This window comes from Filicampus tigris, chromosome 13 (genome assembly GCF_054856515.1).
Source record: "Filicampus tigris isolate MCC_2025a chromosome 13, RoL_Ftig_1.0, whole genome shotgun sequence".
NCBI lineage: Eukaryota > Metazoa > Chordata > Actinopteri > Syngnathiformes > Syngnathidae > Filicampus > Filicampus tigris.
Window position 1 is genome coordinate 2,095,714 of NC_141229.1, and position 17,585 is coordinate 2,113,298.

Genomic DNA, 17,585 nt, shown 5'->3' on the forward strand with positions numbered 1-17,585 from the left:
ACCCCGATTGTCCACATGACAGTCATAGCAGTTGCCCAGCTGGGAGTGCAAAGCCATTGTTGAATCTATTGCTGCACATTTATCTCGCTGTGTTTTTCCAGGCGCTTCTGGATCGTTTGTGTCCAGAACTGGAAAGACTACAGATGTGACGCAGATTAAAGGTTGGAGAGAAAAATTCAGTCCATCGGAATCTTCAGAGGCTCCGTCACCTTCCAAAGCCGAAGGTGACGACATTGTCACGTATGCGACTTGAGCGTGTGTGTGGGGCGTTGACTTAAATGGAATTGTGCTATTAGCAGTGCCCGTCAGCTCGGAGCAGACCAAGAAGAACTTGTCGGCGTTCTGCAGCGACATGCTGGATCAGTACCTGGAGAGCGAGGCCAAGTTGATCGACCAGCGCGTGGCCAGCTTCTCCCAGGCGCCGCCGGATTCGCTGCCAGTCTACGAGCTTCCTGCGAGCAGCAGCAGCTACGTCCGCACACTCGGCAGCGTCCTCAAGAAGCAAAGCGCCGCTTCGCCCGCCTCCGACCTTATCACCGGGTTCGTCCCACCCTCCAAGAGAGCCAAAGCCCCGCATAGGCAGATGAAGACCTCCAGAAAAGTTGAAAGGAAGCCGAAGAGTTCCAAACCTCCAACTTTTCCTGCTACAGCAGCGTCTTTCCCACCATTTCCTACTTTGACAGATGCCACCCAGCCCCCAGCATCCCTTGAAGAACCTCCAAAACCAAAGAAAACTCCGCCCACGGTCTGCCCTATGGCAAGCACACTTTTCTCTACCCCTCCTCAGTCCCCTCCTCTTGAGAGGAGGAAGAGACTCAAACGTAAACCAGCCCCCCTACAGTCGAACTCTGGAGCGGGTGACGCGGACCTATTCCCTGAAAGTTCCCTGAAAGCGCCACTGACCCGAGGCCTGCTGAGGCAGAAAGACCTGGAGGACAGCGCCATGTGGGGCGGGCACCCTCGCATCTACATCACGGAGGAAAGGGCCTCCATATCGCTGACATCACTTTTCACCTTGAAGGTACCATGTGTCTTTCATTCAGGGGGGGGGTCATTTTGGGCTCCAGGGAAAATGTTCCAATGAGCCCCTTCCAAAACCTCGACAATTACAAATAAGTACTCTGGGAATTTTTGTTTTCCACTCTAAATATTCATGACCTGTTAAGGAACATACCCTAATTTATTTGAAGTAGATTCAATATTCATCAGTCATTGGCGGCCATTTGTATGTTGCAGAAGCGGTGATTTATTCAAATATTGGGAATTGGAAATCGAATCGGGGCTGATTTTGGGTCTCTGGGGAACGTGTGAAAATTCAAAAACGATTTGAATTTGGCAGATGCTAAGCGGCACACAACAGTGTTGGCTGGAGGAGCTATCGCATCGTATTTCGAAAGGAAAAACCCTCGATGCCGTTTGGACCTCAAAAATGATTTGCATCGAGAAATTGAATACACATGACACAATTAAAGTATATGATCAGTCAACGACAGAGGCTACCTTTCAGTCAGATGGTTACACAGTAGCTTGCCAACATACTGACGGCGTCGTCAATTGTCATGACATCTGACCTTTCCTCTGGAAATACTTAGGCAGCCCATTGGCCCAAAGCTAAGGTAGGGAGGAGTAATAGGTGTTGTAAGGAGGAGTCATAGGTTTTACGAGTATGTTTGTTTTGTTGGTACGGCGGTCCCCATATGCACATTTAACTCATTCAGGCCTGAAGCGCCTAGCAAAACCGGTCTCTAAAGTCTAAGGGCGACTTTCGAATCACCCTCTAAAACCTGAAGTTTTCCCGGAGATTCAACACCTTCAAAATAATTCATATCTCAGCCCCTGTAGCAGGTAGAAACATTACAATTTGAGAGCTTAAGCATGTGGCTTTCACACAGGCCTGAGTTTATTGTTATTTACTGTTTCAATCAAAATGTAAAAATAAAGTGTCAGTACAAGAGAAGCGCTATTTAAAAAAAAGAATCAAATAAAATCGAGTGGTAATCACCATCCTCTATTCTGCTTCAAAGCCGGCGATATCATTGTCTATATGTCTTAACCATAACTGGTTCCACTGGTTCAAAGACCACAAGTGCGTCGTCTATTTCACTAATGTCACTTGTTTTAGAGCTCCTGCAATCGTCTGCGTCCGCCATTACTGCTCGAAAGAAATTCCGGGAAATCCTACGAGGGCCCACGACACCGTCACGTGTATATTTTGATGCATGTCATTGGCTGAGAGACCGAGAATTGGTTAAAAAAAATTTTTAAAATACGTATACGCGCTCCCAGTTGCAGAGGTAGAAAGACGCAACAGTGCTCCCGGCTCTAGTGGTAGAAACCCAGTTATGCTCTCCCGGCCTAATTAGGTTAAAAAATGGCACAACATCAGGCCTCCAGTTTGAGTACCATGAGTCCATGTGATATGTCGTCCTCACACACTCTGTCTGATCCCTGGCAGGGTTTCGTGAGCGACAACCCCACTGCCCCCATCCAGCTGACTCACAGGCCAGAACTGGCGTGCCTCAATGACTTCTGTCACCTGGGCTGCGTTTGCGCCAGCTTGGCTTACACGGCCCGGGTCAGCCACTGCGGGCAGCCGCAGTGCATGCTGGGTTGCAACTGCCTCAAGCAGAAGGTGGTTCTGCTCAAGAACCTGGACGGCTCCGACTCCAGCCCCTCAAGCCACGGCAGCAGTAAAAAGAAGAAGCGAAAGAGGATGAAGATGGCCTACAGTAAGTGCAGGCAGCTCCATGTTGTTCTGGTGGCAAAAGTACTCACACTGTGTACTTGATTAGAAGTACAGATACTTGTGTAAGAACAGACTGCGGTAAAAAGTGCTAATTCAACAAAAAACAAAGTGCAGACTCTTAAATAGCTTTAAATAAAAGATTAACAAATTAAAATGACTTTTTACTGTCAATTTTCTGCAATACCAGTTTTGGTAACTTGACATTTTGTGAAGCAACTTTGAAAAAAAGCTAAATTAGCTCACGATAACTGCTGAAAGAAATATGTCTTACCTGTACATGTTTTTCAGGTTAGTCACAGAATTTTTGAATGCTAGAAGCTGGTGGGTTTTTTTTTTTAGGCTGACAACATAGCTATTCAAATAAAGACACCTGAAAAATCAACTCAAGTGCAGTAGCAGTACCTTTGTACTTGGTTACCACCGTTGTTTGTCTGAGGCTCTGTGTTCCCGCTTCAGTACTCAAGGAAGCCGACAGCGTCTCTCAGCCTGCCGAACGCATCCGAACGCTCTGGAAGAGGGACAACAAGGACTCCGATTTGGAGAGGACCCACATCCCAGAAGCTTCCTCCGTTTCCTCTTGCGTTGCCTTGTCTGGAATACTGTCAAAGGTGCTTCTCCTTCTTACTTCATTCAGCCTTGAAAACATGGTCGTCATCAGTGTTGTGGAATTTCTTGAGCTCAGTGTTTGTCCCAACTTGTTGTTTTTTTGTTTAGTCGTAATATTAGTCGTAACTGGGTGACACAGACTAACTCTTGGCCAACGCATTCCAATTTCTCATTTTATCCTCACATTCATGTTGTCAACAGTCACAGTAACAGTCCTACGGGACAACTGGGTATGTGATCCAGTGGGACCCTAATTTGGAGCACAGGGCAGTTACTTGTCTTTTTAAACTGTGAACCTTGAGCTTGGATCAACATAAAAAGGAATTTAAAATGCCATGTATAAAATAATGAATTGTAAAGTTACAATTCACTTTATTCTCAGAAGGCGACAAAGGACGCCAGCAGCTGTGCCCGAGTGAGAAGATTTGTGGGAAAGTCTGTAACATTGCAGCAGGTAATTTCTGACTCAGTAAGGAATTTCACGCGCCAAACTTCCAGTGACTCGTCCTCCATCTTCCTACAGAAGCCATTCAGGAAACCCAAACGTTGCAAGATGAAGAATGGCAAAAAACTCCGAACTTTGCGTCCCAGTAAGTTCCTCCAGTTTGAGTGTGATGAATTAGAAATAGGGGGAAATGTCATGGTTCGGTTCCCAACTCCCAACACCCCGTAGGAAAAGTTTGAGCAACAAGCCAAAGAAAAAATCTTATCAGACCTTCCGTGTGTGTACCGAACTGTCAGTATGCATTACTCAAATGTGGCTGAAGATGCAAGCTATCAACCACTATACATAGACAAGAGACAAAAACACCTTTGTCCCTCAGGCAATTAAGTTAAACGGATGCTTCAACTGGCTGAACATTGGCACTTACCTAATAGTTCCAGACTTGAAAATAAAAGAACATTTTTCGTAAATTTAGCGATGTTAAGATTTTTCTTTTAGGCTCCCTCAGCAACCGCATTAAGCACTGTACGGAGTGAGCTGGTGCTTTATTCCTCGCAACGTCCTCGCGACCGTGGCGGGCCAAGAAGCAGCGTGTAGTGTGCGTGACTGTGGTCCTGCCAATTTAATATAGAAGGCTGGTTAGGGAAATCTTGACAGAGTCCTTGTAATCAAAATGAAGGAGGAATAGGATGGAGTGTGGATGGAAGGCGAGGTGTTTTGCGGTATTGTAGTGTGTGTAGTCATATACAGCTATCCCTTTTTTTCCAGACAGATTTCTCCTAAAGGTGACTGATGAAGGGAAACCCTGAATTTTGATGTCTTCTCCTCCTCCTCCTCCTCCTCCTCAGAAGGAAAGCCAGCTGAGCCGCCGACACCCAGTCCACCTCTGCCGGCGACGGCCAGCCCACCCCTCAACCTTCTGGAGGAGTCGAGGGCATCCAGACGTCTGACCATCCTCACCGAGGGTCGCTGGACATGCGACGAGGACCGCGATCACGTGCTGAAGATGCTGTGCGAAGCCATGGCCCAGGACCGACTGAAAGAGCCCTTTTGGGCCCGGAAGTACCAGGTCAATCCCATCAGTCAGACGGTGGAGGACAGCGGCACCATCCACTACAAAGTTCTCATCAGCAAACAAGATGGAGCTCAACAGGTTGGTGATGGGCGGGGTTGGGAATAAGGCACACAGTAAGAAGTCATATTAAGTCTTAAAGCAACACGCCACTGAACAATCATTTACCATTCATTATGTTAGGCAGTGCGTATAAGCATGACTAAGTTTCAATGTCAATGGCATTTAATACCCTGGAAAAAAGAATTAAGCCGATGAAGTATCAAAATGATGACAAACCCTGTGCAGCGCTGTCTTGGCCATTTTTGAATGGCCCACGTCACTGTGATGGAGCGTGTGCTGTCACACAAGACTGTTGACTAGTTTCTTGGTCTATTTTGCGCTCAAGAAGCCGCATGGCGTCGTCAAGTACTGCCATCATTTAGAAAGCTCTCCTACCCATGTCAAGTTTCATATTCTTCCTTTGAGAAAAAGGAAAATGAAAAAGTTCCATTATGGTTGCATAATGAACAAAAACCGTGATAGATCCTCACCAGATTTTATGTGCACATGTTTAGGCACTTCCTAATCATGCTCTGGACATATAATAAAAGTCACAATATTTTTGATTTTATGGACGAGAGCCGTTCCCGACGTGTCCTTTTCAACGGCAACGGTTAAAATCCAAAATGTTTGACGCGATCATTGTAATATTTCTGGGAATATTAAATGTGCATGCACATCCAGTACGTGTGCACATAAATTTTGATGACAATCAGTTTTTTCTTTTCATCGACATTTATGACATCTATGAGGCATACGGCAACACTTATAGGTGTGAATAGAATAAAATTATTCGATGTTCTAATATTTTCAGAGTATACTTTGGACATGCCTAGCTACGGGCAAGCTCCCATTATAGTCTGTGATCAATTTGAAGTTTTATTTTTTGGGAATGAACAAAACTTAATAGTCAAAAAGGGATGATAAACATCAAATGCAAAAGCAAGACTTGCCAAGTCATGTAGTTCAGGTCTAGGTTAAGATGACTCTCAAGAATGTCCCAAGTCCTAAAAGTCAGCAATCGAAGTCATGTGGCTCGAGTCCTCCGCCTTTGTTGTCAAAAACTCTTCTCGTGCCTCCTCAGAGCGACCAAACCCAGCTGGCGCAGGAGGGGGAGCCTGTGGAAGCCTGGCAGCGTGAGGTGACGGAGGAGGATTTCATGGAGGACTTGCCTCAGGAGCTTGACCAAAGCGTCACGGTGAAGGGCTCAGTGGCCCTGCATGAACAGGCGCATACTTGGAGTGAGCAGCCGGACAAGAGCAAGAGCGACATCAAGATGGTTCTACCCTTCCTCAACGGAGTCTCGGCCGCTGGCTTCCTTTCGGCAAGGAAGAAGCAACCGGGAGGCGGGGACCCCATCCAGGTGAGCCCACCGCCACTCTAGCTTGCATTCCAAACTACATCCTAAGTGGTCAGTAACAGGGTTTTTCTTGGCGCAAGTTGAGGCTATTACTGACTTGTAGGTAGATCCAAATAATCCGTTTTTTAAAAAAAATACTAAAAAAAACTAATATATTGAATCCCCCTGCTTTGCCTGCAACTCATGAAACAATGTTCACTCATTTTAAAATCCACCAAATCTTCTCACATCAAGGTAAAACTAAACGTTACACCGATCTGCTCGGGAGCGTTCGAAAATGTAATTGTGTCTCTGTTTTCGAGTACAGTGTCAACCCGGAATTATACACCACAGTTGCCATTACGATTGAGACCCGACTGAGTCTTATGATGGTCAAATAATAAAAGTTGTCATGATGTCGGGGTTTTAGAGCCAGAGGCATGGTCATCAATAGACCGAGTGGTTGATCAGCTGGCTTGTGTGTCCAGGTGAATGGGAAAATGTATCCTCTGGCCAAGATCCAGTTGGGTGAAATGGGGGCGCTCCACCCTGCCAATCGTCTGGCGGCGTATCTGACCGGCCGCGTGGCGGCCACTAGGAAGCAGCATGTTAATCCATCCTTACCCGAGGCCCAACAGATGTCCTCTCCCTGCCACGGGCTGACTTACCCAACCGCCACCTCCACGTCAACCTCCGGTTCCACGTCAACCTCCGCCTGCATGGCAACCTCCGCCTGCACGGCAACCTCAACCTCCGCCTGCTCGGCAGCCGCCGCCTGCTCGGCAGCCGCCGCCTCCACATCAACCGCCGCCTCCACGTCAACCGCCGCCTCCACGTCAACCGCCGCCTCCACGGCAACCCCCGCCTCCACGGCAACCCCCGCCTCCACGGCAACCGCCGCCACCTCCCCGGCAACCGCCACCCCCATGTTGACTGTCTCGGTTAACCCTAACCCCATGTCAACTGCCGCCGTCACGGCAACCGCCACGACAGCAACCGCCGCCTTCACGGCAACCGCCACGACAGCAACCGCCACTACCACGGCAACCTTGACCTCAACGGCAACCACCACCTCTACGTCCGCCCCCGTTGTCACTTACTACTTCATCCCACCTCCACCATCAGGTGAGCTTAAGATTGATGATATCAGAGACTGTTTAGAATCTTTCACTCATTCCCTCATCACTATATTTGTATACTGTGGATTATATAGTTCACTAAGAAGTCGACTCAAAATGCATAATGATTCAGCAGTGTAGAAAATCAGTAAATGATTCTGAATCATTCGCTCAGCTTATTTAGTTTTTTTTGTGTTTTTATGATTTCAAAATCATTTCACCATGGTATCAGAGAGCGCTGTTGTTGCATTATTATTATTATTATTTTTTTGCTGGTGTTGATGACCCCACAGTGTGTTGATGCCGTGGCATGACTGACAGTGGCGCCCCCTGTGGACATTAAGACCGTGGGGTCACCGGCGCAGATCACCAAGTCAACCGTGAAGTCTCGCGCGGGGTTCACTCAATTGGTCTCCATGCCAGGTTAAAATCGCAGAGCTCTGACGTGATGGCACCAACCTTAAACCATGCTCACTATTGGGCCTATCGCAGGGGCCGAGATGTCACTGCCGCTCAGGAGCCAAATACCGTATCAAGCTTGCGATCTCACCAGGGCGGCGTCACACAGATACCACATCAGCCAGAAGTTACAGCAACATCTCTATGACATTGCCAAGATGTCGATGCAACACTCCCCGACCAATCATGGCTCGGCTTCAAAAACAACTGACCTGTGATTGGTCATTACCTGAGCCCTGAGCAACTGTGATGTCATTATCAGTCGGCAGAAGTGGCAAAATGACCGCCCCCGGAGATGGCTAAAAACGGGTGAATTAAACTCATATTCCACAAACTCAATATTAATCAGAATGCATTGTTTCAGCTAGTGGGCCTGCATCGAACATATTCTTGGGGGAAAAAAAGTTTGGGTTGACTTGCCCTATAAGTAGCTTGCAATTGCACCAGGTAGCTGAAGAAATGACTGCGTTTTTACTCAGTTATTAGGGGAGCGAATTTGGGCTTGTTCTTAACCCGGTCCAAAAACATCCCAACAACTGTGAAGGCAAAAAAGAGTTTAACGCTATACTTTGACAATTCAATACTAACTAGTTCTCGATCTTTGCACATTTTCAGCACTTTGAACATATTTTGTGTGTTAACAAACAAATCACAAAAATGACTTTTCAGGGTCGTCAATGGTTCCACTTCCAGGCCCCGGCATCACGATTCCACGCCCGCCTCGCCCGGCAGTGCCCACGTCCTCAACGGTCAGGATGATTCTGCGGCAGGTGCAAAGCCCAACAGGCGTTCGCTACTACCGCAGACCGGATGGCAAACTGGTCCAGCTGATCCCCATCAGCCAGCTGAGAGCAGCCACCCCCAACAAGACAGGTGAGTCTTCAAAACGAAAATTTGTGTTCTATCCGAATACTCGATGTCACCAACAGCCAATCAAAGCCCACGAGAGTGATAACATAGACTGCTTCAAATGTATATTCGGAAAAAAACGCAATCAAATATACACGTTAAAAAAACATAAGACTGCTTCAAATGTCATTTATTCAATATTTGATAGTTTCCGCGGACTTTGAACTGCATTTGAAACGGTATTTGTTGACAATACTGCGCACTATTAGAACTCGGACTCACACCCAAAATCCGCTTTCGCTGTTGGTGTTGATATTAGCGAACGATTTCAGAGTCAACTCGAATTGGGTTAACTCACTGTACCCATTCCCTTATTGGAAAAGTGGATCAGAGTGTAAGTGGAGATTGTTCAACCAAAATAAAATTCTTTTTTGTACAAACTTTCCTGTGAACACGGCGTCATCACAAGATGTTGGGTGTCCACAAAGAAATACCGAAGCTTCGCCCAAAAGCTTCTCCTTGTTTCCCTTCTGGTTGTTAGAAATGGTGGATTTCAGAATGCGTGTTGTCCATCTCCACTTGTTGTTGATGGCGACTAGCACAAGACTGCGGTGAAAGCAGTATGCTCAGGAGCCAGAGATTGAAGAGAATTGGTTGGGCGCTTTGAAAAATCTGTTGCAGGGACATTGGAATGAATGGCAGGTGTAACCAAACGTCATCTTGTTGTCTTCAGGTTCCACCTGTGTCCTTGGGGACTCTTCTCTTGTGACTCCTGCGAGCAGCGTCTCCGGGCCAGTGCCGCCAAGCGCTGCTTCCAGCCTCTCTGGCTTCAAGTCGTTCACGGTGAACCGCTCATTGCCACTATTCCCTGACTCCACGTCCTTAAGTCAAAACAGCACCACCTACAGAATCATTCCCACCACCTCCACAAAAGATCACCTTCCCGCCACGGTGACCGCCCCCGTTCCGGCCAAAGTGACCCCACTCGTTCCCGCCAAGAAAACGGCCCTCGTTCCCGCCAAGGCGACCGCCTCTGACCTCGTCATTTCAGAAGTCCGCAGCGTGCAAGAAGAGATCAATTCTGCGACTCTCTTGAGTAACGAGAAAGATGCAACCGCGCGGACCCCTGGAGGGACTCCTGTGGAGTCAAAAATCTCGCCCGCACAGCCTCCTTCATCCAGATCCCCGGAGCCTGCCAGGGACCTGGCAGACCTGGACATCGTCTGCATTGTGGATGACGAGGACCACCCCAAGCGCGTCATCCAGGAGATCAACCTGGTGGACTCATCCAGCGACGAGACGGATCACTCGTCCGACTTGACGGACGAGTTCAGTGACCAAGAGAGACGCCGCCCCGCGGACAATGTAAGAAACCTTTTCGTCAGTGTTTGAGATGCCTAAACATGTCTGACTTGCGACATTGTCATTTCTCTCCCTCATATGGTCATGTGACGTTGTGCAGAAACAGATCCACAACACTTTGGAGAGGATCCGGCGGCACAGGATTTCGCACATGGTTACCAAATTGAAGAATGAACTCCAGCTGGAGGACATCGTGTCCACCGCCGTCACATTGAATGAGGTGAGTGTGTGGCGCTTCCTTCCGCCCAGCGTCTAGCCTTGCTGCGGCGGCGGCGCTTCTGGTCTTGGTTGGGTTCAGTGGTGGAAGAATGAGACACAAATACTGTACTTTGTCCCTTTTACAGTCAAGTTGAGGTAACTAAAACATAAAACTTACAGTGGGTACGGAACATATTCAGACCCCAGAAATGTTTCACTTTCTGTGTCATTGCAGCTATTTGCCAAAATCAAAAAAGTTTATTTTACTTCTCATGAAATTACACTCAGCACCCCATCTTGACTAAAAAAATCAGAAATGTAGAACTGTTTGCATATTTATGAAAATAGAAAAACTGAAACATCATCTTGTGATAAGTATTCAGACCCTGCTGCATTTTATTGAGTAGAAGCCCCCTTTTGAGCTTTACAGCCATGAGTCTTCTTGGGAATGATGAAACTAGTTTTTCACACCCGGATTTGGGGATCCTCTGCCATTCTTCCTCGCAGATTCTCTCCAGTTCTGTCAGGTTGGATGATGAACGTTGGTGGACAGCCATTTTCAGGTCCCTCCAGAGATGTTCAATCGGGTTTAGGTCAGCGCTCTGGCTGGTCCCGTCAAGAACGGTCACAGAGTTCTTCTGAAGCTACTCCTTTGTTATTTTAGATGTGTGCTTTGGGTCATTGTCCTGTCGAAAGATGAACCTTGGGCCCGGTCTGTGGTCCTGAGCACTCTTGAAGAGGTTTTCCTCCTGGATCTCTCTTTACTTGGCCACATTCAATTTTCCTTGAATTGCAACTGGTCGTCCTGTACCTGCATCTGAAAAACACCCCCACAACATGATGCTCCCACCACCACGTTTCACTGGTGGGATCGTATTGGGAAGGTGATAAGCAGTGCCTGTGTTTCTCCACACATACCGGGCGCTTAGAATGAACACCAAAAAGTTCAATCTTGGTCTCATCAGACCAGAGAATCTTATTTCTCATAGTCTGGGAGTCCTTCGTGTGTTTTTTGGCAAACTCTATGCAGGCGAGGCTTCCGTCGGGCCACTCTGCCATAAAACGAAAGTCACGTCTGTAACTACGGTTCTATGAATCCCGAATGACCGCCAGGGCATCCTCGGACTGCTCATGTGCGAAGGGAACGTTCAGTGCTTTAAGCACCGCCCCCTGGCGGTCAGTAGGGATGAAATAGAACCCCCGACCGGTGGAGGGCTGCTGTCATCGTTGACTTTGTGGTACTTTCTCCATCCCATCTGCATACTGCATGTCTGGAGCTCAGCCACAGTGATCTTTGGCTTCTTTTTTTACCTCTCTCACCAAGGCTCTTCTCCCTCGCACGATTGCTCAGTTTGGCTGGACGGCCAGGTCTACGAGGAGCTGTGGTCGCCCCAAACTTCTTCACTTTGAGGATTATGGAGGCCACTTGAGTGCCGCAGAAATCCTTTTTTAACTTTGGCCAGATCTGTACCTTGCCACAATTGTCTCTGATCTCCTTCGACCTCATGATTCTCATTTGCTCTGACATGCACTGTGAGCTGTAAGGCCTCGAAGAGACAATTGTGTGCCTTTCCGAATTAAGTCCAATCAGTTTAATTGAACACATCTGGACTCCAATAAAGGAGCGGAACCATCTCAAGGAAGGTCGGAAGAAATGGACAGCATGTGAGTTAAAGCAACACTGTGTCACGTGTCAGTTTTTGTTGATTATGGCGGTGCCATGTGGACAAAAGCGTTAGTGTTTTGACAAAAATCAACCACATTTCCCATTTCCCCCAAATTTTATTTAGGTCGATTTCTTGCCCAGTGCTGCTTTAAATATGACGACCGCTGCAAAGGATCTGAATACTTGTGACCATATCATATTTCAGTTTTTCGTAAATTTGCAAACATTTCTACTTTTTTTTCTTTCTGCTGTCGAGATTGGGTGTTGACTGTACATTAATGACAATTCAAATGAACTTTTTGGTTTTGTTTTTTTTCCAATGGCTGAAATGACACAAAAAGTGAAAAATTCCAAGGGTTCTGAATACTTTCCTAACGCACTGTATATTGAAACTAAAGCATTGAATCACTTATACTTTTTTTTTTTTTTTTCATACGCCATTATCTGCATTTCTAGTTTGAATAAGTCCAGCGTTTGAGTACTTTTGCCGCCTGTGTTTGTTTTCAGGCTGTTCATGTAATTGAGGAGCTCAGGGCCACCGAGAAGCGTCTGAGGAGAGAGAAGATGACATTGACCAGGCAGAGGGAGCGCTTGATGGCCATCCTCCTTCCCTCGCCCGGTGAGTTCTCTACTTCTTGAGTCCTCCTTTTGTCTTCTTGTCACTTAACCCATTAAAGGTCAAGGTTTCTAGTGGTAGAAACGCGGTTATTCGCTCCCGTCCTTCATGGGTTACTATTTGAAAAACCTACCCGGCCATACAGTGTATGTCAGCCAGGAGGCGTGGCCTGTATGGTTGAAAGTATAGTAACATAATATAGTATAGTATATTTAGAGTATTAAAAATGTACTCACAATGCAGTCCTGAGTTTTGATTTTGATTTTTAAGGACACCATTTAGCTTTGCTTCCGGACACGAAAATACAGTTTGTTGCCATGCACAATGTGAATTTATGAAATCAAACCAGTTGATTATATCAAAAAGAAAAAAACAATTGTTCATTTGTTATATTGTCTTTATTGTTTAATAAAACCTTTGCTTCAGGTCCGTTCGTTTCACCTGCAAAAATAAATGCTCCACGAGCAATAAGTTGCTTAATTAAACAAAGTCACAGATTTGCAAATCTGCTATGCAAAAAAAAAAAAAAAAAAAAAAAAAAAAAAAGTATTCCGAGCCTTGTCGTGGCCTATTTTGTGAGTCGACCATTTTTGTAGTGCTGCTGTAGGAATGTGCGGTGAATAAAAGTCATGCCCTATATAGTGCCCTCGTTGTATCCCACAATGCATCTTGAGAATAAAAATGAACGACCAACGATATAGTCCACTACATGAAACGATGCCTACTATGTGATTAGGGAGTAGGAAATGAGTGAATAATTTCAAAGGCACTGACTGCGAAGGGATTTTTAGCGTACTTTTTAAGTCAACCATTTAGTCCATAATATAAAAATCTCTATCTGTGTTGACAGCTGTGCTTGTCAATCACAGGTGACATCCGCCGTGACAGCCTGGAAGATGTCACCACAAAGACGAGATCTGCCAATAAAAGAAACTGGTAAGAGGTAGCGTAGCGTTGGGCAAAATGGCCATGCGATTAAATTCGATTGCCATTTCTTTCTGAAACTGCCGCAGTATAGCACCAACTAATGCCGGGGAGGACTTAATCAAAGTCAGATTTTATTTTATTTTGCCTTGCTATTGGTGGCTGGTATCGGCAGCCTCCATGACTACCTGATACCTAAAACTAAGGCCCGCCCGATACCTGCTATCAGTACGCGCCCATACCTATGTAATACACTTTAATGCAAAATAGAATTTGAAGAAAATAATTGATTCTAAAAATGTTGGAGGTAAACGGCGAAGAATAAGAAATCTATTATAATTCCGTTAATTTTTTTAAATTGTCCTGATTCGGGATGGGAATTTCGACTAAATTGCCCGTCGACTAGTCTATAAGCAAGAAAACTTGGAATTTAAAACATATTGAATTCAAAGTTTAAAATGCAAATGTTTTGTGTATTTACAGTAGTACAGTAGTACAGCCCAAACATTCAGGACAGTTTGTTCATTTAAATTCTATTGATTTCCTGTCTGAGCTCATGGCTGATGATGTCACAACATGATAACGATAGTGACTTAAACCTGTGCGCTTGACCCGAAACAGCAACACCGGCCTCATTCAGCTTTCTCCCTCGCCTTCACCCGAGCCCCGTCCCGCGTCCCCGCCCTCCTCCGCGCTGACTGGCCCTGCCATCGCCGTGGCGACCGCCACCTTCGGGCACCAATCGCCAGCCACTTTAGGCGGCGAAGACATCGTATTTGTTTCCTCCACTCAGAAGCTTCCAAAGGAACAAGCACCTCCCACCCCAAGCCCGGTCACCCCGCCCCCTCCCTTGCCTCAAGGCGCAGCTGTCAATCAGCCAAAGGTAGCCACGCACATCGCCTCCCATTTGGCGCCAGGGGTGAGGAATCGACCCAAGACGATGCCCAACATCCTGTCTCGGTGCAAGAGCGCCGCCCCCTTGCCGGACGTGAGTGGTAAGTAGCAAAGGCAAATTAGGACCTGACTAAAACTACACAAGTATAGCAGCAGAGTGATTTTTTTATCAGTGCCCTAACTTTTTTTTTTGTTTTGTTTTGTTTTTTTACAAGTGAGTTTGAAATACACTGCCGCTCACGTGCAGTGGAAAAAGTGAAATGGAGCAATTAAGATGTCCTCGCTTATGGGCAAGGAGGCCACGCCCCTTAACTCAATCACTGCCGGCCAATATAGAGCATTTTGAGTGATTTCCCAGGACCACAGACAATCGTCTTCAGTCTACCAAGTGAAAGAATAGACTCCCTTCTTTGACTAGGGAAAAAAAAAACTTTCTGCACTTATGTTCTGTTGTAATTAGGGATGTAACGATTTATTGAAGATCGATTTCATATCGATATAAATGCTTAAAATATGCATCGATGTAAAAAAAAATAAAAGTATCGATTCGCAATGCCATCTTAACCCATTAAGGATGGGGAGCGCATTGGCGCGTTTCTACCACTAGAGCCGGGAGCGCTGTTGTGTATTTCTACCTTTAAAGCCTGACAGCGGATATGTCACTGTCCTTTTTAAATCCAGTTCTCCGTCTCTTAGCCAATTTAATGCATCAGAATATACACGTGACGGTGTTGCGAGACCGCGGAGGAGATCGTGGAATATTTTCGAGCCGTAGGTAGGCTAATGGCAGACGCCGTCGATCGCCGGGAGCTCTGATAAGTAACGGCAGTGATATATAGACGACGCGCACGACCAGTGGAACCAGTCGAACGTGATATGATATGGTTTGTGGTAGGGCTGCTCTATTATGAAAAAATTATTAATCGCGATTATTTTGGTAATAATTGAAATCACGATTATTCAAACGATTATTTATTTCTTGCTACAAAACAAGAACAGGTTTAAACATGTAAAAAATATTAAGACGAAATTCTTTGAAACGCTATAATAATTTACATTTGTTTTGGACCCAACAACATTTATTAAATTACTTATTTACGGCAGATGATACATTCTGAATTGTATTTAGTGATTAAACTGCTGTCTACCAACGACCTAATCACATTTTAATGACAGTTATGCATTGTAAAGGGAGTTCTAGAGACGTACAGAAAAGTTTTCAATGTTTGCCAAATTTGTCTTTTCCATTGCAGGTGCATACCACATTTGGAATGTGTAGATTAAATTATGCATATTAGAGAAGCAAAACAAAACGTTTTGGATTAAGGGTAAATCAAAAGAAAAAAATGCACAGTGCTTTTCCCTTAATTTTTCTCATTTGCTTTCAATCTCGTCTACATTTAAAGAAAAAAAAAAAAAAAAGGATCGGTGCCCAAAAAAGTGAAATGTTTACATTTTTTTTTTTTTTTGTAAAAATAGGTAGTTTCGTAGTGTTAGTGCAGCTCAGCAACTGATAGTCAACTACTGATAGTCTATTTTAAAGTTTGCCTTCTTAACGCATTGACGGAGTCTTACTGTCATGTATAGCATGAACAGTTGTTGCTGAAGTTAGCTTGACGATTTCTTCTTGCCAGTGTACGTAGGTTTTTTTGTTTTTTTAATCGAGGTACCCGAACTTCAGCACGTACTCAAGTACAGGTCCTCGAAAAAAGTATGCTAAAGAAGGTCCATTTGTTCCTGTCCACCATGATTGCAGGCGACCCCGACGGCTTCCAGGCCATCCTGCCCGCTGATCTTCTATCTGTGGTCGGGGCCGCGTTGCCCGGGCAACCTTTCCAGACTCTGACCCCGCTGATGACGGATTACACGCCGCCACCTCCTCTTTCTTCAGCAGCAACAGGTACACTTTTTTCCACAATAAGACGTTTTCAAACATCGCCCCAACTTTGTTACATTTTTTGTATTCATTGAAATTTTTTTTAATAATCACAAAAAAGGAATAGTAATCCAATCGTGAAAGTGGAACACTGAATCGATCAATTTAATCTACAAATATTTGCATTTCTGTGCCGTCAATTTGAATGTCCTGTTTTTCAATCAAGGATTTAAGGTGGTTTTAATTTGATAAATAATTCAATCGAAACACTAATTGAATAATTGATGTTTCATTGTTGGTTGCGGACACACACGCAGACACACTAAAGTCAACATCTGTCGTCTCCAGTTGACATCCCGAACAGATCATTCCCGCTGGTTCCTGCCATGCCGCCGCACCCTGAGTCGCCGCCGCACCCTGAGTCGCCGCCCCCCCTGTCCTCCACCCCCGATGCGCCGCCGGTCAGCCCGACGGCATCGCCGTCAGTCTTGGAGCACCAGCCCGCCCCAAGGGACGAGGGTTCGGGGCTGAACGGCCACGCGCTGGCCCCTCCCCCGCTGCTGCACATGAAAGCGGGCGGGGCGCAGGCAGAGCACCCACCTCCTGCCCAGGCGCCGGCACCACCGGCGGAGGGCGTGTCATGGAGGCCCATGCCCAGGTTGGTCCCGCTGGGCCTGCGAGGGGCACCGCCCACGTGAGGACGCCGCGATCGGATGCTTTGCCGTTGCCTTGGCAACCGCTCAATGAAACTTTTGTTTGTCCCTGAATTTTGTATTTTTCTACGTTGTAATTGCATAACTGAGGTCTGCAACACTAATTTAAATAAAGTGACCACATCTGTTTTAACCTTGGACCTGTACGCTGGCTTTATTAGTACGTTAGCTCGTTTCTTTTCATTCATCCATTATGTAGAACGTTTGTTTTCAATCAGGATGTCAGTTGAGCTGGAGTCTAGCTGATGTTGGGCTGCAGAGGTAAACATTGGACTGGGCGCCAGTCAATGTCAGAACGTACAGACAAACAATGGACCAGGGGCGGAGCCAGAACGTAGCTAATGGGTGGCCCTGGAAAAATCAGGGTGGGCCTGAATATTTCTCTCGCTGAGCACAATCCTCCTGTCCCGACACATCGCGTATTCAAATAAAACGACAAACTGAATAATATGAAGTTCAGATCTTCCTTAGACAACCGCAATTAATGCAATTTTTAATAGTCAATAAAATAAAAAACACAATGAAACACTAATTAAAAGGTAATTCAATAATTTACTAACCATTTCAAAGTATATATTTTTTTCATGAATCCCACTGGGTGGGCAGTCTTGTCAATTTGGCTCCATCCCTGCAATGGACTGGTATGTACGGACAGTCGAC

At 45.9% G+C, this 17,585-nt stretch overlaps 1 protein-coding gene across 9 annotated transcripts in view; it reads left to right on the forward strand.

The window, feature by feature from the left end:
- mgaa (MAX dimerization protein MGA a) overlaps positions 1 to 17,063 on the forward strand; it is a 27,700-nt gene extending 10,637 nt beyond the window's left edge. For 3 of the 9 annotated variants that reach the window (XM_086048756.1, XM_086048751.1, XM_086048755.1), the window contains 17 exons: positions 102 to 224; positions 297 to 1,021; positions 2,456 to 2,729; positions 3,203 to 3,354; positions 3,735 to 3,806; positions 3,876 to 3,942; positions 4,646 to 4,950; positions 5,996 to 6,274; positions 6,739 to 7,375; positions 8,497 to 8,700; positions 9,410 to 10,041; positions 10,139 to 10,258; positions 12,410 to 12,521; positions 13,388 to 13,454; positions 14,064 to 14,437; positions 16,093 to 16,236; positions 16,561 to 17,063. In XM_086048756.1, the coding sequence (XP_085904882.1) occupies positions 102 to 224; positions 297 to 1,021; positions 2,456 to 2,729; positions 3,203 to 3,354; positions 3,735 to 3,806; positions 3,876 to 3,942; positions 4,646 to 4,950; positions 5,996 to 6,274; positions 6,739 to 7,375; positions 8,497 to 8,700; positions 9,410 to 10,041; positions 10,139 to 10,258; positions 12,410 to 12,521; positions 13,388 to 13,454; positions 14,064 to 14,437; positions 16,093 to 16,236; positions 16,561 to 16,910 (4,637 nt within the window). In that variant the 3' untranslated portion in view covers positions 16,911 to 17,063. Of the gene's footprint in view, positions 1 to 101; positions 225 to 296; positions 1,022 to 2,455; positions 2,730 to 3,202; positions 3,355 to 3,734; positions 3,943 to 4,645; positions 4,951 to 5,995; positions 6,275 to 6,738; positions 7,376 to 8,496; positions 8,701 to 9,409; positions 10,042 to 10,138; positions 10,259 to 12,409; positions 12,522 to 13,368; positions 13,455 to 14,063; positions 14,438 to 16,092; positions 16,237 to 16,560 lie in introns of those variants that run through there. The other 6 variants (XM_086048750.1, XM_086048753.1, XM_086048754.1 and 3 more) reach the window with 6 other exon arrangements.
- The last annotated feature ends 522 nt before the right edge of the window (positions 17,064 to 17,585 follow it).